General features: G+C 36.3%; 1 protein-coding gene across 1 annotated transcript; it reads left to right on the top strand.

The window, feature by feature from the left end:
- The first annotated feature begins 19,783 nt into the window (after positions 1 to 19,783).
- LOC145063838 (uncharacterized) lies at positions 19,784 to 20,650 on the top strand. Its single transcript, XM_079011414.1, has 2 exons — positions 19,784 to 20,062; positions 20,120 to 20,650. The coding sequence occupies exons 1-2, from the start codon at positions 19,784 to 19,786 to the stop codon at positions 20,648 to 20,650; spliced, it is 810 nt and encodes a 269-aa protein (XP_078867540.1).
- Positions 20,651 to 23,677: the final 3,027 nt, after the last annotated feature.

The raw sequence follows: 23,677 nt of genomic DNA, 5'->3' as shown, positions 1-23,677 counted from the left end.
GGTGGGAGTGTCAATCTCGTATAGATCTATACATATCTCTCCCGCTCACTTAATATTGAATGATTATAGGCTGGGAGTTAGCTGAAAATCTTTCAGCATGTTGATGAATCGAATCTCATCTAACTCTTGTTGTGGGGGCCTCCTCTGGTCGCTCGTGTTATTTTATCTCATCGTTTTCATGCATGTTACTTATTATATACATATTCTTTATCTTATACATATATACAATTTGTGTGTTTTGCCCAGAGTAACCACTAGGTATTAAGCTTATCCAAAGGGTGACTATAATAACGACTAAAGTATCAGCATTTCCTGGCAACTGACCAGCATGACAACTAGGTATGATCTTATCTATCATTATGATTCATCATAACAAGTCGGCATAACATTAGCTAAAGAGTTTGGGCAGAGTATCTACTAGGCATAATATCATCCTAATGTTATGATCATAATTATCTAACTATAGTTAGTAATAACTATGTATTGTTGCATTTTAACATGTATTCCCCCTGAAAAGGTTTGGAAAATAGGGTCGTGAACTCACGTGTGATTTCTGAAAACATTGATGTAGGGTAGAAACCAAAAGCCAACACTTCGAGAGGCGTTCAGTTTAGTGGCACGAGAATCAATGTAGGGAGAAAACAAGTGTGATGGGTGAGGAAAATGATATGTCGAAGCTTTCTATTTATAGAGTAGTTTGGAGTGCATGTTGCGCTTTTCTATATGAGCCACAAGGTTAGGGGGTGCTATGTTTCGTCATCTCCTCGTGCCACGTCATCCCGTATCTAGATGGATCGATTGTCAGAATGCGCGTGGCGCACCGCATGCGAGCGCGTGTGACGGTAAAAACCATCGTTGAAATTCTGTAAGTCTCGCATACAAACTCCATTTTCAACGACTTTTTTTATATATGTGTAGGTCTCCTCGTCGTCTTCAAATCTCCTTTTGGTCGTTTTGGCTAGTTTTGACTTTCGTTTTTCGACTAGATTTTATTACCGTTATGAATATATAAAAATCATAACTCTCTCATATGCCTTCTGTTTTAGGCGTTCTTTGTCACATAATTCCTACTTTAAGTAGTACTACGATTTTCTAGTTGGTGACTTTTTCCAAAATTCATCCATTCTCCTTGTAGTTTTCATCGTTGTAACTTTTTAAATTCAACCCTTGTACCTTTAATTAATTCTAATTAACCCAAAATTAATTTCAAATTAATTCTAATTAATTCTCAATCAATTTTACTATTTCTAATTATTTTATTAATCTTATAATAAACTAATTAATTATTTCCTCTCTCTCTACTAATGTCATTCTAATCAGTTTCTAGTTATGTGGGCAACCCAAAAGGACTTTGCTTTTAATTACAAGTATATAACCTTAATCCAACAGAAGCATCCATCATGCACGACTTTCCTAATCGGTTTTATGCAAGAAACTGCCATATCCACCCCACAATCTTCCTTCTTCATCACACTCCTTCTTCATTGTGTAACTGTTCCATCTATATAAGAGTTTGTTTTCATTCTAATTGATTCAATCATTTCAACATTTGCTCCAATCACTTCAAGCCTATGATAATCATGGACCAGAAATCAACTTAAAACATTTTCCCCTTTTAAGTAAAGTCATCCAATGTACGTTTTAATTCATATTTTCACAAATTTCTAGGTTTTTTACATTTGAATTATAATTTTGGAACTTGTGACTAGAATGATCGTTAATTTATAAGACTATTTTTAATATCATTGATAGAAGAAAGTTTTACATAAACGTAGTGGGTAAACGAGCAACAAGCTGTGCCGCAACTACTTTTTGGATGTAAAACCTAATTCTTTTAAAAACAACATCTATAGATCTTAGGGTTATAACATTACTATGCATGACCTGTTGGACTCTATTGAGGAGCTCCATACCTTCTGGAGCAAGGAAACTGGAAGCATCAAATGCAAAAGGTATAAGCATGTGTTGATTTTCCATGTGCGCTTTCTTATGTTCTGCCACTTTGCATGATGCAGCTTTTAAGGCAACTTGCCCCACAGTGAAAACCCCACTCCCCAAGCCCACAAGAGAGGAAACCCCTGTTAGATCCACGCATGCATGCTTCCCTCTAGCCCATCCAAATACTAAAACATCAGCTGGTCTAAGTGTTGATCTTCCTTCTAATGGGCCAATAAAAAAGTTCACAGGTGCCTCTTTCTTGGCAAAAACCCCAACGCACCTAAATATGTCGAAAAGAACATCCCTAACCAGATCGTGTCACTACTTGACCCGGGATCTCTCTACAATGAACTGCATGCTCCCTAAAGGAGTCCAAGCATGCCTTGCAACAAACAGGGCAAGTCTCATCAGTCAGAAATAAAGGGATCATAAGGCGATACTTGATGATGGCATGATACTCCACTGACGACATATGCTGGACAAGACCGTCAATATAAATAGTCATAAGAAAATCATGAGCATGTGAGGCCCTTAGACACTAAAAAATTTCTTTCTGCCTAATCGATATGCCGAAGTGAACCTCCATGTCTTGGAAAATGTTACTAATAAGGGCACTCACAAATGAATGTTGGGATTTTGGAGGGGCGGTGACCTTATTAGTGAAACCACTGAAGTCAAAGCCCAAAATTTTATCACGAAGACAGGCCAAAGCATAAACATAATCTGAATCCAAACCACATATGCCACTATCTCGGAAGATGTGGTCTTGTAACACCCACGATTGAGCTCGTAAGGCCACAAAAGCATATAAGGAAGCCTCTACCACAGAGTAAAACCCCAAACCACGAAACCTAATTGGTAACAAAGCCAGTCGCCATTGAAGGTCCCCAAAGAACAAACCTCTACAAACTACAATGTCCTTAATCGACCCATGTAACCCTTTATGAAAACACAAAGAAGCTTCTTCCATGTGAGCGGGTTGGCACGTCCTCAGGCCAAAGAAAAAGTTGGCGATGCCCATGCAAGATCGAAGCAAAAGGAGCTTACTCTAGTGGTCATGTAACTGTGGTAGAAGGCGCATCAAATCAATAGCCTCGGCAGCCCTTCATGGCTAACCCGCTTATAAAACTCGCATCTCTACTAACAGCTCCCCTAAGAAGCTTCACCCCCAAAAATGGTCGCCCAATGTCAACAGGTGAATAAACCTATATGAAGCTTCCTACCATCGCATTAAGGCCAAAATAACTCAGTTTTCGTGATATTCATCTCAATACCTAATCTTGTGCTTGCCACCCTAATGATGTCCAATACACTGGCCACCTCCTTTGAATCTCCACTTGCGGTCCTATCATCAAGTTAGCAAGCATGAAGAAGAAGCTTGCAATTTTGTCTAACTTGATGTATAAATGGGTGCAATACAAGAGCAAAAAGAAGTGGTCCCAAAGGGTTGCCTTGCTGGACTCCACTAGTGACCAAAAATGCTGATCTCCTAAATAACCTTGTTGCATTTCCATATAAGAATTCAACCATAAGGAAATGGAAGGGAACCTCATCTTGACCTCATGGAGTAAGGCAGATCTATCTACTAAATTGAAGGCATTCGAGAAATCCACAGTAAGCATTGCAAGATATACATCATCATGACGTGCACTCAACACCCTATTGACACTATAAAGTACTGCTTCAGCACCACCGGACACACCTACTCTAAATTGAAATTCAATAACATAATGTTTCCTTTCTTTACCAACTCCTTTCATAACAACCTTTGAAACCAAACACCTCCATATAGTGCCCACAGCAATAGGACGGATTCTATTGTTTGTTTTTAGGAGTGGAGTAAGAGGTGCAGATGCTACAAATTCTGCCAGACATGACGGGCATCTTCCTCCTAGCCACAGATTAACCACTGCAGTAATGGAATGTAAGAGATATGTGGCTATAGCAGACCGATGGGTTTTGAGCATAACATCAATCCTATGGGGTTCATGCAACCTTAAAGCTTTAGATCTAATTTGTCTAGTTGTACATGCAATAATCATCCAAAGCTCATAAACCCTAATTCTAGCATACAATAATTGAAATTGACATATGATTAGAGTTTAGATCTTACCTTGATTGTTATGTAGCAATAACAATCGTAAACCTTCTTGATCTTGAATTCTGAAAGCCTAGTGCCTCTAGTGTTGCACCTCTAATGGAGTCACAAACACCACTTAGCAACAAGATGAACAAGAGATAGGGAAGATGCACCAAAAACGTTCAAGGGTTCTCTTAGAAAGGTTAGGGATGATTTTGGTGGCCTAAAGGGTTCCTTTTATAGTTAGGCTTTTAGGGTTATCAACTAGGAAACCCTAATTCCCTTGCTTATGCCCTAAGTAACATATGGACCCCTTATTGGAAAAGCCCTGTATGAAAGCTTCATGGACTCTCCTAGAGACTTCGTCCACATTATACTAATAAAGTCCATGAGCCCAAACTATAAATATTACTGATTTACATAATCAGTCCCCATTAATTTAATTAGTCTCCTGTGATCACCAAATTAATTCCAAATTAATTTCTGATCAATACTAATTAAATAATATGATTTCTATTAATATATTATTCTCATAATATATTAATAAACCATAATAAATCCTCTTTCTCCTTTTTTCATCCTACAAATTGCTATGGTGAAGGCAACCCAGAAAGATCATGCTTATAATCGGGTCAAGTACATACCAAAATAGTTATGGACTTAAACACCTAATTCAACAGTCTCCCACTTGGATAAGTCTAATAACTATTTTGCAAGTACCACTTTAGAACCTGATTAGCAATTGTAGCTTTCAAAAGTCGCTATCAACTCTGATCTTATCACATACGCGTCTTTTAGATAAGGGATCATATATTCCTCCATTCTACAAGATATTGTATTAACTGAGACATGGATTTCAATCATTCTCTCTGTTCATGTGTTGTTTCCTAATTTCTGATTTATGACGACTAACTAATTGAACAGATCAAATCAGTCTACGCTTGGCCAAGCGCTTTGGGGTGTCATCACTAAATCATCGAGGGGCCGACTAATATCGCTTTTATCCCCTTAGGGTAAAAGGAACGAATAAACGTTGACTCATATGCTTGCTTTATTCACTCATCAAATCACACACAACAATACATTTTATAACACCAAGTTACTGGTGCGTTTACATATTATCAGTGTGCAACCGACTTGCAAACTGCAACTCATATCTCTTCATTTTAAGAATATAAGATATTATCATCTCACTAATCACCCGTGATAAAATCCATGAAGTGATTCAAGTGAGCGTGGGTTTAGTCCAATACTCAAATCTTATTTCATGAGTACTCATGAACTCTGCAGCAGACTTGTGCTATGTCTAAACACCTTAGACAATCTACAGACAAATTCATGACAGTCTTGCCTCATACCTACTTCCAACGTATCATCGACTGTGGATGTTTGAATAACCTAGTTATTCTGGAAGTCAAAACATGCAAAGTGAAACACAAGAATAATCGAATTCATTATGGTCTCAAACTTGTGAGCATAAATAAAACACTGTATTATTTAATCACCACAATGATTACACCTTATCCATTGTATAATGTTTCGAGTAACCAACTTACTACTTGAATTAAAACACTAGTTTTCCCATGCTCCAAGCATGCACACTAGGTTTACCTATGGTCCTTACTTTTTGAAATAGATCAATTGAACACATTACCAATGATACTCATTTCACAACTCCTAATCCTCATTATAAGTGTAAGTATGCCAAATTCTTGCCACTATCAGAATATTTTAGATTCTAACATTTTATGCAAAGATCCTTTTGTAATGTCACAGCACAAAAGTCACCAAGACTATGCCAATAAAATTACAAAGTTCTTTATTGGAGATTGGTACAAGACAACTCTGTAGACATGAAGTCTCACATTCAAAGTAAATTCCTTTGAACATCCTTCTTGCATAAATGTTTCTAATCTCCATAGATCCTTAATATCCAACTCCTATTATGGAAACAATTCCATATTTACCATATGAAAACTCATTCCAAATAGAATCATATCTATTTATAATGATGCCAATATGTTCCATTCAATACTTTACTTCCAACTGCCCTCAAGCGACTAATCCTTAGCGAACCTTAGATCGTCCTTGACAGTTGTTTAACCACTATAGTCAAATCTAGTTCTAGTCCTTTTTCCCTCTTAATGCCCCATCATTTTGGAAAATTTAGAACATATTGTCTTTTATAACACATATAATCGATCCTATATTCGAAGCATATGGGACACAATTCATGACGTCTCACATAAGGACATGATACTAGACCAGTCCTCTGCAATAATGTTTCTATTTGCCATGTTCTCACAATTCAGATTATGAAGAGGTATGTCGTAGTCATAATCAAATTTGAGAACGCAATTAACATTTCCATATATATAATTTCCTTATGTTGAGCCATTCCAACATAACATTCATATATATATATATATATATATATATATATATATATATATATATATATATATATATGACTAGATTTGATTAAAACCTCACAATATAAGCTTTTAGATTTGAAATGAAGTATAATATTCCCTCCCTTAATTATAGCAAAACAACTTTTCAACCCTTGCAACTTTTCAAATTGAAACTTTTGTTTTCTATAATTAACATTGCTAACTCACAAATCATAATAATCATGCTCCCATTAACATGATAATTATCTTGTTACCAGCATAACACTTATGCTCCCACTAGCTTTGACATGTATTCAGAAATTAGCTGGACTTCTAGAAATCAATACTTATTGACTTTCTCAACCAAAGTTCATATTTCTGATACGAGACGCTTCAATAAGCTTTTATCTAAGCTCATACACCCTTGAGAAAGCTCACATGTGTGTCTAAATAATTTCAGAACTTACAACAATAAGTCTTAAATGTTCAAGCTATTTGCCACTTCTCACAATTCGAACGATGAAGAAGGATGCCGTGATCATAATCAAATTTGAGAACACAAATATCACAAATGATATCTTCTAAAAATGTCTCTTAGTGAAAGCGTTTCCTCACAATCATTTTCATTAAGCGGAGAGAAACCTTATGACATTTAGATTTTATAGTGTATGTGTTCCTATCCATATGAATTTGTCAATTCCAATCATTATCATAAGACAAGGTCTATGACAAAATCAAACTCATATGTACTGAACTCATTTAATTTCAATTTCTTGCCATCTGGTAGCACAAGTGCCCACCATGTCTTCCAAATTGTTCAGCAGCTCACCTACATAGATCAATGACCTTTCATTGACTAAGGTGCTTTGCTTTTCCTTTATGCATTCAAATGAGAACTCATAGAACTCACATGCATAATTAACCTCAAGTCGTGTGCTAGTGATGATCAACTAGGTTTATTCTTGATTTGTTCTTTAGACTTTTCAAGATCATTAAGACTCGCACTAACTTCTTGACATATAATATTCTCTTGTCAAGGAACATTCCTTGGCAAAGAAATATTCAAGAGTTATTATGGGTTCTTATCAAGACAACACTCCACACAATTGGTCCTAGTTGGTCTTTGTCTTATCCAAGACATCACTACCAATTTCAAATGTGCAGGAATAAGAAAATTTTTCCAAACTCCACTTTTGATGAGTGTTATAAACCTTCTTAAGACATGTCACTCAAGTCACAATCTTGGAGTTGACTCTAAGACTTGTTTTTATAACGAAGTATGATCCACCTTTTGACTCAACCATTCCAACAATTCACGATTCCTCTTCTTAGCCATACAAATGCACTAAGATATCCTTTAGAGGATCAATTGTGATATGGTTTGATAATCACTAAGATGATCATAAAACATGATACAAAAGTCCTCTCCCATCTTTTCAGATTGGAGAAACTTTTATCTTTCTACCTAATTGATTCTTCTTATTCGTTCTGCTATTCATTGAAAATTTTCCAACGACTCAAAATTACACTTAATCTTGTAAGTACAATCATATTTACTAAACTTTAGTAAATCATAACGAATATTCTTATCATTCTTTGTAGTGGTCTTGACCAGCACACAACCAAGTGTACCCGATCCCCTAGTCCTTCACTTGACTCTTTCTCAAGGAATTAGTCTCAACTTGCCAAATACAAAGGTTCTCATTCATCACACAATACAAGCTATATCATTCCAAGTTTCTATCCAACTGAAACTTGGGTGATGAGAATCTTTCCTTATTTGGTAAATCTTAGACACTACCACAAACAAAAGAATCAAATCCATTCACAATATTGCTAACAATAGAGACATACAAACACCAATTTTCACAAAAGCCATTGCAAGGAAATATATGAATAAGACAAAATCAGAATTTATTTTATTTATAACGTGCGGAAAAACTTTTCCTTACAATGCGATTACAAATGAAAACTATGTAAATATTCCTTAGCAATTTATTCTAACTTTAAAGTAGCAGCTCAAAAATCTGATCTTCGAACCATGCGATCGAAATCCATTTCTTCAAGATCAGATTCAGCTCACTTCTTCCTTTAAGCTTCCTCTCTTTTCTTCGATCCTACAAAACATCAAAATGCAATATTATCACATCCTATATTAAGAATCTATGAATAGGAACTTAATAGAGTAAGATAGTGGATTTTACCTGAAGTAGAATCATACATCTTGACTTTTCCATCTCGTAGATCTCTCAAGTAGTCAGGACAGCTTCGCAACCAATGCCCCTTCTTTTGGCAGTAAAGTCAAATGGATTCTTTGGGAATGGCACACGGAACTATCTCAGAATTTACCATTTCTGGACTTGCAATGTCGCCATTTTCAATGGCCATGGAAGTTTGGGAGTTTGATCTACCAGTCAAATTTACTTTACCAGTGCACCAAATCATTTCTAATTCAGCAGCAATAAGTAAATAGGTAAGATTAATGAGGGTCACGTCATGGTCCATCATATAGTACTCTCTAACGAACTCACTATATGAGTCAGGAAGCGACTGAAGAACCCAGTCAACAGCCAACTCCTTGGAGACAACAACACTCAACATACCCAATCTGTCAATGTATGATTTCATCTCCAAGACGTGTGCACACACAGACTTTCCATCTTCGTGTTTACTTGCCAAAAGGGCTTGAGTGAGCTTGAACTTTTCAAGTCTTTGAACACGTGGGACATGGAGAATAATTGGAGGACGTGGAGGGAGTGAAGCATGATTTCCATTTCCACGATCCAATCGTAGAATATCATTTTCATCCGGAAAGTTATTTCCAAAGGATTCAGGAAGACCATGATTGTTAGAACTAGACATCTACAAAAGGGAGAAAACTCAAGTTAATTGATTGAGTCCTTAATGTTACACCCAAATGAAACATCAAGGCTAGGATCCAACACAATACACTATAACTCAGAAGAGGGATGTCGTAATCTAGTTGCAGAATATTTGAAGGTAGGTAAATGACGATTTACCAATTTCCACCATGAAAAAACGAAAACAAACTTTAAGTTTTAAATGAATTGAAACTCCTAGATCTTTTGAGATTCATTGAACTTTTCAATGGCATGTTTAATCTCGACTATGCCCTTCAAGTTTGTGACTGGGATGCCGAGGATCACAAATAAAGTGTGAATAATCATGCAAATATACTTGGTACTTTCAATGCTACTATCACCTAATCAATGTGCCAGTTAGCCACACACACTCCATTAATCTATGAAAAACATCAAGTTACCCTTTACCACCCTTGCCAATCCCAAATTAGTGTGTCAGTTAACCACACACGCTCCACTAACGTCTCAGCAAGGTGCAAAGTGTAATTTCATGGATTAGCGCCAAATTCACATTTTTTCTAAAGTAACTAATATTTGGGAATTTGTAAAAGCATTTAGTTACGTTGTACTTCATCATACTTATAATGGAGGGTTTCGTCCTATCCTACCCGTTAGACTAACCACCCTCCACTAGTCAAGAGTGTGGTAGGTAAGAGTAGATACCCAATGGCGGTCATTTTACAGGCCGCTTCCTTAAACACCCCTTAATCCCTTATAGATCAGCTTCGCGAATGAGGACTACTAACGGTAAGACTGACTCTTTACTCATACATATATAATATTAGAGTTTTAATTTTATATATAGTATAAGGGTATAGTTTACACTTTTAAAATACTAGGTTGTCTAATTTAATAAATTATACTTTTAATTTAATTAAATGTAAACCATATCATTATGGGTTTATTAACTCTCTATTAATTATACACTTAATTAAATTAATAAAACCATAAGGGTGTAATTTGAACTTTTCAAAGTATTAGGGTTTTAGAATTTAAATATTTCAAAATTAAACTTTTAATCAAAATTTTAAATTCCAAAACTAGAGGGCAAGTTTTGAAACTTTTCAAAACCTTCTTGATCAAATTACAAATAATTTAATTAAACAATTAATTAGTGATTATCTAAATTTGACCTAATTCAATTTTCTCACAAGATAATTCAAATCAAAATTACAAAAAATCAATCTTTATCTTATAAAACAAGTAATTATCTTAATTTTGACAATTATCTACCATTTGAATTAGGATAATCAATACCATAATGAAAAAATCGGATTTTATTTGTTAAAAAAACGTTTTAGTAATTATCCCAAACCAAAATAGGTCAAAATCCCGAAAAACCCTCCATCTGACCCTCTGACTTGTTGAGTCAACACTGGACTCGTCGAGTTCCCAGTGGACTCGGTGACTCCATGCTCCAGAATGGGTTTTTTGCGATTTTTAGCCATGAATAATTCAACATAGCATCAAATACAATAGATAAATAGCCTCTGCTCTAATACCACTGATGGGTTTTGAGCATAACATCAATCTTATGGTGTTCATGCAACCCTTAAGCTTTAGATTTAGTTTTTCTAGTTATATATGCAATAATCATCCAAAGCTCATAAACCCTAATTCTAGAATACAATAATTGAAATTGACATATTATTAGAGTTTAGATCTTACCTTGATTGTTATGTAGCAATAACAATCATAAACCTTCTTGATCTTGGCTTCTGAAAGCCTAGTGCCTCAAGTGTTGCACCTGTAACGGAGTCACAAACACCACTTAGCAACAAGATGAACAAGATATAGGGAAGATGCACCAAAAACGTCCAAGGGTTCTCTTAGAAAGGTTAGGGACGATAATGGTGGCCTAATGGGTTTCTTTTATATTTAGGGTTTTAGGGTTATCAACTAGGAAACCCTAATTCCCTTGCTTAGGCCCTAAGCAACATATGGACCCCTAATTAGACAAGCCCTGGACGAAATCTTCATGGATTCTCCTAGAGATTTCATCCACCTTATACCAATAAAGTCCATGAGCCCAAACTATAAATGTTAGTGAATTACATAATCAGTCCCCGTTCATTTAATCAGTCTCTTTTGATCACCAAATTAATTTCTGATCAATATTAATTAAATAATATGATTTCTCTTAATATATTATTCTCATATAAATTAATAAACCACAGTAAATCCTCTTTCTCCTTAATTCGTCCTACAAGTTGTTATGGTGAAGGCAACCCAAAAGGACCATGCTCATAATCGGGTCAAGTACATATCAAAATAGTTATGGGCTTAAACACCTAATCCAACACAGACCCCTCCCCACATAGAGCATCCAAAATGTGTTGATCTCTCAAGCCGCCTCTCCCACATGAAGTTTCTTTAGGAAACGATTTAATACAATCGATGACATTATCAATATCTACTTTAAGGGGAGGCTTAGAATAAATGGTGCTTGGCATGGATGTGGGTGGCTTGCTTTGATAGTGCCACTATCGTGTGAAGCAACACCCCAGGAGCATAACACTTTCACTACTATTGTAAAATACCCATCAATAACCTTACGGAGACATTGGTGTTAACCTTTGTTCTGCCCTTCTGAAACTAATCTGCTCCTTGGCCCGATGATCCAAGACCTGCATTGTCGAACATATTTTCAACTAATGTGACAATACCATCCGCTTTCCCCCATGTAGATAAAGAGTTCAATATACAACAATTTTGTAAGGATTTCCTATTCCCATACCTACTTTCTTATCTACTCTTAGGCTTGAACACCTACAAAGTACATTGGAGAAGAAGCAATAGCCTAACACACGATTCAACAGACTCGGGGTGAGCGACCACCTTGTTTAAACCTATTTGCAACACTTGAGAGAAAGCCATACGACAACTATGAGAGATAATTTTGATGGTCGTGATGGATGCCTTGAAAACACGATCAAGTAGCTCAGCATCCAAATGCATCCCATCAAGTACTAAGCTTTCATGCCTTATGGAAGCCGGTTTGAAATGCCAATAATGTATCCACTCATGTCGTCGATCCCACCACTAAATTGCGGAAGACCATCAGGGTGGTGGCAAAAACGACTCAATGCATAAATACTCATACAATTACCTCATATCCATTGACCAAACGCCTCTAATGTTCCTTCTACGTCCATATATAATCCATGGTCCCCATAAATAGCCTCCCGCAACACATTTTTAAAGTTTCTTCTACATCCATATACAATCGTTAATTTTATTGAAACTTAATTGAATCGAAACTTTATACCCATGTGAAGCTATTTATAGGATGAACATCCTTTACAAGATTATATAGATTCAATAGGTGATGAATGGTTTATTGTATTCTTTTTCATATAATAATCTATTATTCCACAAAATCATGCTTTCTTCTTACAAACCGTCGATTAATTATTAAATTCAGAGAGACATTTAAATCCTTTTTAATCTAATTTTGATACTTCTAATTCATATCTTTTCTTCCTGTTCTTCAATTTTCATTTTAAGAGTCTTGGTGGTAGGTGGTGGGATCGGAAGATTGGTGTTTGGTTTGACTCCATGTAGGTCTCTAAAAATTTAAACAGATATGAAGATGTTTCTTTTGGTAGTTTATAAATGATAGCTTATTTTATTTCTTTCTTTTTATTAGTTTATTTTTAGATTTTTAGCTCTTTTTAATTAGGTTTGCATTGTATATTCTTTATTTTCTTTATCATGGATTGTATCGGGGACTTTTTATTTTGCATAAGAAATTTTGCAGGATTTTAGAGCTTATTGCGGTTGCGGTTTGACTGGAGTTGGGCTTAGTGGGCTTCTCGATGCATTATTGGGCTTGGCGGATCCACCAATGGAGATTTGGGCTTAAAAAGCTAAAGGCTTGGATGAAGTGGGCTTCTGAAGATGGATCTTGGACTTTTATTTTGGGCTTGGAGCATCCACATTTGAAGCTAAAAGATGATTGATTAATTTGAATCATGTGGCATATGGAGGGACCAAGGGAATCTTTGGTAATGGAATAGTTAGTGGAGGAAAAGCAGCCAATAGCAGCCCAGCAACACTGGTGTGGGTGGAATCTCCGTCGTGCGGGTACCCGCGCAACTGCCCAGTTTGGGCATTATGGTCATTTGGCACAACATAACCTTGGGGGATCAAATCTATCAGCCATAACTTCGAATTTACACCATTGGAGACCTAAAGGAGGAGATTTTGAAGCTCAATACTCATTTCTTTTCATCTTTCCAAGATATTGGTAGTTTCTTTATGCAATTAGACTTTTGTATCGTTGTTCTATTCCCTTGAGTGGCTAAACTCTCTATTTTGGTAGACCTTGGCTAAAATCTCTTAATGGTTGTGGGTTTTTGAAGGATTTATGCTTATTTATCATTTATCTTATGTCTATGATTCTTGTTCATATTTTCTATGCTTGTTTAGTGCTTTGATCATGAGCTTGGGACTTTAATAAGCAATTGTTGGTTTATTTCTTTGGTTTAGCATTGAATCGTTGACTTTACTTAGAACAAGAGCTTTATGATGGTAGAAATCATCTCTTGTTTATGAATCATAACACCTTTATGGATGCGTAAGCATTGACATCCTCTAGGAATTGGGGATTTCTTCATTCTTAAGGCTAATCAACTTCTTGGGTTCAATTGCTTCAATTGCATCTTCAATTGGTATATCATGTTTCATGATTGCTATAACCAATTTGGGATGAATGATAAGCTTCATGTTAAATCCTAATGATAAACACACAAATGTTCATTGTGTTGAATTGCCTTGGTTTTCCAATTCTCTTCAATATTTGAGCATCTCACTTTCTTGCTTAATTGTAAGTTTTTAGTTATTCAACTCTTTTAGTTTTCAAGCAATCATAGCACTCCCCCCCCCCTTTAATTTAATTGTAGTTATTTAGTTTATTTACAATAGTTCTTTTAGATTGCATTTGTGATTGAATACAACCATTTCCCCGAGGATCGATACCCCTTTTACCATTAAATTACGTTTTATTTGAAAACAAATGGTGTAATTTGCTTGGTGGACTTGACATCCCACCAAGTTTTGGTGTCGTTGCCGGGGAAATTTGGTTTTTGGTTATTTGATTGTTTATGCCTAGGTCTACAAGAACCGGTGAACTACTCCACAAGCCGGAAATTGAAAAAGAAGCAAAAAGGTTGAAAAAGTTAGCCAAACAAGCAAAGCAACAACAACTTGTTCAAACTTCTTCCTCTTCTCCGCTAATCAACATAGAAGATCAAGTTCATACTTCAAGTGATACCAACACTGAACCGAGTTCTCCAATTGTTGGTCAATCCTTTGAAGACATTCCATTTGAAAACTACATAGCCATGAATCACACTCCACCTCACGATCCCAACCCAAACCTAAACAATGAAGATGCCAATACCCTACCCTAAACACCAATACAACAACCCCAAGAGCCTCTCATTAATATGCCACCTAGGAATCAACCCGCTCCTCACCATAATCAACCCATTTATCAACAACCACCACCAAAAAACCAAAACTTTCATCAAAACAACCAACCTCACAACAATGTTTTTCAAGTTCAACAACTACAAGCTCATCTACCAAATCAACCCATTTATCCACACCCTCCAATGTACAAAAACCCGATGTACCCACAACAACAACCTCCTTACAACCAATACCCTAACTGCCAACCTTATCCACCACCAGTCTACAATCCCCAACAATACCCATATCCAACTTACCAACAACCACCAAATTACATGCAACAATATCCCAATCATCCCTTTCCACCCAATCATCCCTTTCCACCCAATCCCCCTCAAGAGTTGACACTTAGACAAATGATGGAGACAGATGTTACTCATACACCTCTTGCTATTGTTTATCCCGCAAATCGCTGAGGAATTGAATTGAAGTTGAGTTTCATACATCAACTTACTAAGTTCCATGCTTTGGATAGAGAAGACCCTCAAAAGCATTTGAAGTCATTTCATATGATATGTGTTAGCATGTTGCCCGAAAATGTGACATTAAATGATTTCAGGCTAACCACCTTCCCGCTCACCTTGGAAGATAAAGCTAGAGAGTGGTTATTCAACTTACCACCGGGATCTATTCACACATCGGAAGAGTTACTCAAGGCCTTCAATAGCAAGTTTTATCCCACCTCTCAAATATCAAGTCAAAGAAGTTCCATCTTGGGGATTTGTCAAGGGGAGAATGAGACTTTTCAAGACTTTTGGGAGCGATTCAACAATTTGTGTACAAGTTGTCCTCAACAAAACATTCCTGAACAATTACTTCTTCAAAAACTTTATGAGGGCATGAACGAAAAAGATCGGAGAACGATTGATGCTTCAAGAGGTGGTGACATCTTCAACAAGACACCTCAAGAGATAAGATCACTTTTTGGAACCATTTCTCAAAATCAAAGGAACTTTGGGACTCGAAATGAAATGAAGAGAAATTCTCCACAAATGGTTGGTGAAGTTAGCAACACTCAACACTTGGAATCAAAGATCTTAGATTTGACTAATGTGCTAAGTTAAATGGTGGTGGGAGGTGGTCAACAATTAATGGTGTGTGGCATTTGTGCAATGATGGGGCATTATACGGATAAGTGTCCCTCACTTGGTAGTGAGTCGGAGGATGTTAATGTAATTGGAGGATATCAAGGTCAACCAAGACCCATGGGGTTTCAAAACACTTACTGTTGGGTTTTGAGCATTCTAACACTCCTAAGTATACATGAAACCCTAAATACCTTGGATCTATGTTTTCTCTATTATACATGCAAATATGAATATCCAAGGTATTTATCCTAATTAGCATATTATGAACTACAAATAATATAAAATATAGTAAAATGACATACCTCTTTGTTGGTGCTTGATTCCATGTAGCTTGAGAGCCTAGTGCCCCAAGTGTGACACCTCAAATGGTTCACACAACATCAAATGCACTTGGAATAACCATGAGAGAAATCATCACTCCATGAAATCGGCTTGCCCTCCATACATAGACCTAATGGCCGATTTTGACAAGAATGATATGCTTATATAGTGTGACACAATTAGGGTAAACCCTAATTGCCATGGCTTTCCATTTCCTTGGATCCATGAGTTCAAATAGACCATGGACTTCCATACATAGACCTAGTGGCCGATTTTCTAGACTTCCAATGTCACCAATGTCAATGTCCAAATAGGTTTGGGGAGTAGATCTTTCAATCTAATTTGCTTTACCAATGCTCCAAATCATTGCTGATTCAGCATCATCAAGCAAACATGTAAGATCATTAAGGGTCATGTCATAGTCTGTTATTAGGAAGTGACTAAAGAACCCAGTCAATAGCCAACTTTCTTCAAGACTTTGACACCCGACTCTCCCGGCTTGTCAATATGTGGCTTAACCTCTAAGATGTAAGCACATATAGACTTTGATTGTCAATAGGGATTGAGTGACTTAGAACTATTCAAGTCTTGAAACTTGTGGGATAGGAGAATTATTGAAAGAGGTGGAGAAAGTGAAGTATGATTTCCAGTCCCATTAGTGCTCAATAAAGGGATTAGTCTTTCACCTTAATTGTCTTTTGGGATAACATCTTCATTAGGAAGCTTGTTCCTAAAGACTTGAAAAGACCATAGTTGTCTAAACTAGACATCTATAAGGGAGAAATCCAAGTTAGTTGATTTAAAGTCCTTAATATAACACCCAATATGAAATATTAAGGCTAGGACCCAACAACCTATTTTTAACCGGAAGAGGGATGCCGTAATCCGAGTTATAAAATAGTTGAAGGTAGGTAATTGACGATTTACCAATTTCCAGCATGAAAAATGAAATATAATTAAGTTTTAATTGGATTTGAAACTCCTAGATCCTTTGAGATACATTGAACTTTCAATGGCATGTTTGAATCTAGATTGAGCCCTCTCAAGTTTGTGACTGGGATGCCGAGGATCACAAACAAGGTGTGAATAACCATGCAATTTGACTTGGTATCCTTAACTTTATCACCTAATCGATGTGCCGGTTAACCACACACGCTTCACCGATCTATAATAAAGCCAAGTTACCCTTTTCCACTCTTACTAGTCCTTATTAGTGTGCCGGTTAACCACACACGCTCCACTAACGACTTGATAAGGTACAAATTGTAATTTCATGGGTTAGCACCTATTTCACATTTTCCTAAGTAACTAAGATTTGGAATTTATAAGCGTTTAGTTACTTAGTACTTTTAATGAAGAGATAATTATAGTCCTTTCCTACCCGTTCGGCTAACGACCCTCGACCAGCCAATGAAGTGGTGGGTGAGAGTGAACACCCATTTAACTATCATTTTATAGGCAGTAACCTTATACCCCCTTATAGACCGACTTCGTGAATGAGGCCTACTAACGGTAAGATTGACTTTATCTTATACATATGTATATAATTAAAATTATAATAATAGTATAAGGGTGTATTTTAAACACATAAAATACTTGGTGGTTTAATCTATTAATTAAACTATACTATTAATTTAATTAAACTTAAACCATGTCTTTATGGAATTATTAACTCTTTTAATTAAACACTTTAATTAATTTAATGAAGTCCATAAAGTTTGAATTTTAACTTTTAAAATTCTAAGGGTTCAATTTAGAATCAAAATATACATGAAGAGTAACTTTAAAAATTCCAAAACTTGAGGGCAAGCTTTGAAACTATTCAAGACTTTTCATTTCATAACTTATGAGTTTAATGTACATTAAAATGAAGACTCTTCATTTTTATGTAACTCCTTATCTTTTAATAACAATTTTAAGGAAGTGACTTTTCAACAACCATAACTTGAGGACAAGTTATGGAGTCATAAAACCATTTAATGAAAAAATCTCTTCATTTTTATGTAACCTATGACACCTTTTATGAGTTTTAAGATTCATAAATATGACTTTATATATAAGTTGCAGACAAGTTACAAAAACATATTTTATGAACTAACTCTAGATTAATTTGGATTGAAAACAACTAAAACACAATTTTTTTCATTAATCTAAACTAACTCATAAATCAAGGAAACATAAAACTCTGGATAATCCATAATTTGAGGACAAGTTATGGACTCCATACAATTTCATTGAGATCAAGAATTATACTAATAAACAATTTGCACATAATTCCTATGATCTACCAAAACTCATAAGCACAAATATTCATATCAAATCAATTTCAAGAAATCTTATTAACACATATAAAACTTGAAAATTGATAATAGTCATTTGAAATGCGTTAACACAATCATTACCACATTAAAAAATATATTTTACAAGTTCAAAACAGTTTGGGATAATGATTCTAGCCCATTTCCCGCAACAAAATCCGGAAAACTGCCCAGCATGCACCTACTCGTCAAGTGCATGATCCTACCCAACAAGTAGGATGAATTTGGTCATGGACTCGTCGAGTCCTCCCCGTGAACTCGGCAAGTCCAGTCGAACAGTGAGCAATTTTTCGATTTTTCAAGCAGTTTGCGTCAAGTATACAGAAAACAATCCTAGGCTCTGATACCACTGTTGGGTTTTGAGCATTCTAACACTCGTAAGTGTACATGCAACCTTAAATACCTTGGATCTATGTTCTCTCTATTATACATGCAAATATGAATATCCAAGGTATTTATCCTAACTAGCATATTATGAACTACAAATAATATAAAATCTAGTAGAATGGCATACCTCTTTGTTGGTGCTTGATTCCATGTAGCTTGAGATCCTAGTGCCCCAAGTGTGACACCTCAAATGGTTTACACAACATCAAATGCACTTGGAATAACCATGAGATAAATCATCACTTCATGAAATCGGCTTGCCCACCATACATAGACCTAGTGGCCGATTTTGACAAGAATGATATGCTTATATGGTGTGACACAATTAGGGTAAACCCTAATTGTCATGGCTTTCCATTTCCTTGGATCCATGGGTTCAAATACACCATGGAGCATCCTATGGGTTTTAGCCCAACTTGATAATCCATGGAGCATTAGCCCACTATAAAAGTATGGATGATTTACACAATCAACCCATATAATTAATTAGTCTTCTTTTGATCACTTAATTAATTCTAGATTAATTCTTGATCAATACTAATTAAATAATCTTATTAATATATTATAACTTATATTATATTAATAAACCTTAAGTGTTATTTCTCTCATTTTAGTCTATCTAAATGCATGATGCCATGCAACCCAAATGGAACATGTCGGGTCGGGTCAAGTATATACCAATTATAGTTATGGACTTAGACACTAATCCAACACTTACAACCCAAATTGGAGGAATAACCCAACCAACTCATACCCACCAAAGAAAAACCCACCACATGTCATGATGCGACCATAATTTTCTCAATACCCATCACAAAAAACTCTATATCCCCAAACATCTCATCCCACTCCAAATTACCAACAACCTCCACAAAAAGGCCAATCAAGTGGTAACCATCAAATGAGCCTTCAAGAACTCATTACTTCTCTGGCTCAAAGCCAAAGCCAATTTCAACAAGAGACCAAGAACACCTTCTCCAACATTCAAGCACAAATCGGAGACTTGGCCACCGCTCTCAACAAGATGGAACAAAGGGGCAAAATTCCATCTCAAACTAAGAATAACCCCACTGTGAGTGCAATAACTTTGATAAGTGGGAAAACACTTAGAGAAAGCAACCCTAAAATATTTTCAAGAGAAGAAAAAGATGAAGTCATCATTGTTGAACCTTCAAAAGTTGTATCTCCAAAATAACCGGTTGTGCCAACCAGTGATCAACCCGACTCTTCCAACAAGAATATCAAGCCATTGGTCATTCCACCACCCTTCCCGTCCCGGTTGGCTTCCTCAAAGAAACGAGAGGAAGAGAAAGAATTTCTTGAGACTTTCCGCAAGGTCCAAATCAACATTCCACTATTGAATGCTATTAAGCAAATTCCAAGTTATGCAAAATTCCTCAAGGATTTGTGCACCAAGAAGAGAAAATTCAAGCCAAATGAAAAGATTCAAATCAATGCAAATGTGTCTGCGGTTATCCAAAAGATGTTACCTCCCAAATGCAAGGATCCGGAAATATTTGCTATCCCTTGTACCATTGGTGATTTGCATGTCGAAAGTGTCGTGTTAGATCTTGGAGCCTCGATCAATGTGATGCTATATTCGGTTTTTCAATCTCTCAATGTTGGACCTTTGGAAGAAACTGGAGTAATCATTCAATTAGCAGACAAGTCAAGTGTGTCTTCAAGAGGAGTGTTGGAGGATGTGTTAGTACAAGTTAATCAACTTGTTTTTCCCGCAGATTTTTATGTCATTGATCTTGAAGAGTAAACTTCTTCCAAATCATCTATGATCCTCCTTGGAAGACCTTTCATGCATACCGCTCACATAATCATTGATGTCCATAAAGGAAAGATAACTATGGAGTTTGGTGGAGAAACCGTTCGCTTCAACATCTTTGAAGCAATGAGGTACCCTAGCAACATTTCTCCATTGTATCGAGTTGATGTGATTAAGCCAATAAATGGGATAAGCCATAATGTATGCACACACAAGATCCTCATGGAAGATGATTGTAAGCCTAAGACGGATGCTCAAAGAAGATTGAATCCTCCAATGATGGAAGCGGTCAAAAAGGAGATAAGAAAAAGGTTCAAAAGGTACAAAGAGAAGAAAAAGGCATTTCATGACAAGCACATCACCCATAAACACTTTATTCCACGTCAAAAAAATTTCTTTATCATTCACGGTTAAAGTTATTCCCGGAAAAATTTTGATCTCGACGGCACGGACCTTTAATTATTATAAAAGTGTTTGATCATGGTACGGTTGAAATTAGGAGTTTGGAAATGAATCAAATATTCAAAGTGAATGGGAACCGTTTGAAACCATTTTATGAAGGCTTTGACATGGGAGAATTCGACAACGTAACATTGGAAACTCTAATTTATGAGGATTGAAGGAAACGGGACTATGTCTTGGCAAAGACGTTAAATAAATGCATTGTGAATAAATAATCTCCGCTTGAAGTTTTGATGTTTCTAGGCTTTAAGTTGGTCAAAAATAAGCATCTTGAGTCTTATCAATGATCTTGGTAAAGTATGCAAAAAGTGTCAAAAATCTACAACTTGCACAGGTACCCGCGCAAAGGTTGCGCGACCCAACCCTAGTCATGCAAATTCGAGCTCCAAAATTCCTCCAACACAAGTTGAAATCTAATGTGTGCGCATGGCTGATCCTCCACCCGCGCAAACATTGCGCGACCGAGGCCTTAACCGTGTAAATCCGAGCTAAAAATTACTCCAAAATTCAAGACTGCACCCCACCAGCGCAAATTTTGTGCGGGTACCCGCGCAAATATGCCACATCATAAGAAAATTTTGAGTCATTTCATATGCTTCCTTTGCGTGACCAAGCTTTCACCCATGTGCAGTTGGGCGGCCAAGAACTCCACCTACACATCATTATGCGACTCATGTGTTGCTTCCATACCGTCCTCGCAGGCCTCTTCCACCTTGATCCCGGTATGATCCTTCCTTACTCTCATCCTAAGCATTGAGGACAATGCTTAATTTTAAGCTTGGGGTGAGGTATCTCTTATCTTTTATTTTTATTTCATTTAGGTTGTATATAGTTGCATTTAGAGTACGTCATTTAGGTAATTCATAAAAATTGCATAAAAATTTTCAAAAATATTGCATATTTTGTTTCTTTCTTTTCTAATTTTCATACTTTTTAGATGCATTCTAGTTTAACTTCATGAATTTTTGTTCTCTCTTGTCTTCTCATCCCTACATGTACCATAGCGTCGAGTCATAAGTATTGAATCATAGATTGGTCATGGGTCTTGATATGGAATTCCTTGTATTTGATAAATGGGACACGTTGTGGGCCTCACAGACCACCTTGAGATCGCTTGTGTGGGGGTCAGATGTAGGTAGCTTGATTGGGTCTAGGTGCGGAGGGATGTGGTTGGTGAAACCGATGTGTACGAGCAAATATTAGCCCGGTATGGTATTTTGAAGACATTGAAGACTCACATCTTGATTTTGGGGGGAGTACCCCTTAGTACTCCCGAGTCTCGTCCGAGCCTTACTTAGTTAGATTTTCACCACCTTTTTTAAGATAGGTCATCATTTTTCTAGGGGTCTAGAGTAGATGGTTAGATAGATTTTTTTATCACACCTTTCATTGAGGTGCTTGATGAACTTTGAGGTGGGTCCCCCAATTCACATCTTTTGGGACCTAGTTTTTTTGGTAACACCCATTTTTTAGTCATACCCCCACCCATTTTAGGTGATCTTGGCACATTGTCAATGATCATTAGGTGTTCATGTTAAGCCTCTATCTACTACTCCATCTTCACTATTGGAGTGCTATGTTACATGGTGAAATTCCTTAGACCTTCCAAGAAGAAAACACAAAAATTGAAGAAAATTGGAAAAAGTGAAGACAATAAGAGACGATAAAAGATGATTCAAGAAAGGCAACAAAAACAAAGAAGAAAAATGAAGAAAAACAGCAACACAAAAAGAACAACAAGACTCCAAGTTCAAGACTCCTTCAAAAAAAAGAGAAGGGAAGAAATAAGAAGACAGAAGATCAAACAACAAAGAGGCTGAAATCCAAATAACAGAAGTTCAAGATTGAAGATTTAAGTTGTTAGGGTTAGGTTTAGGTTAAGTAGAATTTATATTATTTTATTTTCTTTTTGATTTTTGGTGAGAAAAGGCAATGACGACGAGACGGTAGATTGTAAAGGACAGTACAAGGGAGAAGCCTCTAAAACCGGATGTTTGCCCAGAGGCCGTGCTGAAAAACCCTATTTCGTATTAAACACTTTAGCCTGACAAATATAGGAATCATTGTGTGTGAAGAGGCGCCTTTCCTTCATGCATTATGGTCTGCATTTGTGAATTAAAGTGCCTCCACTAGGCGCATCTCTATTTCCTTTGTCTCGTACACCGCGACTACATCCAGTCGTGATCTATTCGCCCATCAAGTGGTTAAGAATGTGGTTTATCGCTCAAAAGCTGGGAACATTTTGAAGATGTGTAGGGACAATGAAGGACTAATTCTAACCATGTTGGATGATGTTGACCAAGTTCTATGGTATCTTTCTGTTTCCTTTTTAGCTTAGCTCATCCCGAGCTCATTTTAGTCTTGTTCTAACTTGAGGACAACTTAGGTTTAAGCTTGGGGTGATTTTATAGCTTATATTATTTCTTTCTTTTTATTAGTTTATTTTTAGATTTTTAGCTCTTTTTAATTAGTTTTACATTGTATATTCTTTATTTTCTTTATCATGGATCGTATCGGGGACTTTTTATTTTGCATAAGAAATTTTGCAGGGTTTTA

Source organism: Lactuca serriola, chromosome 7 (assembly GCF_051521515.1).
Source record: "Lactuca serriola cultivar US96UC23 chromosome 7, Lser_US96UC23_V15, whole genome shotgun sequence".
Lineage (NCBI taxonomy): Eukaryota > Viridiplantae > Streptophyta > Magnoliopsida > Asterales > Asteraceae > Lactuca > Lactuca serriola.
The sequence above is the reverse complement of the archived record's forward strand: the minus strand, read 5'-3'. Positions and strand labels throughout refer to the sequence as shown.

Excerpts from the sequence above, each read along its gene's own strand:
- LOC145063838 (XM_079011414.1), top strand. The coding sequence starts at position 19,784 with ATGAGCCTTCAAGAACTCATTACTTCTCTGGCTCAAAGCCAAAGCCAA. Across the intron at positions 20,063-20,119 it reads TTGTTGAACCTTCAAAAGTT|AATATCAAGCCATTGGTCAT; the intron begins GTATCTCCAAAA and ends TCTTCCAACAAG.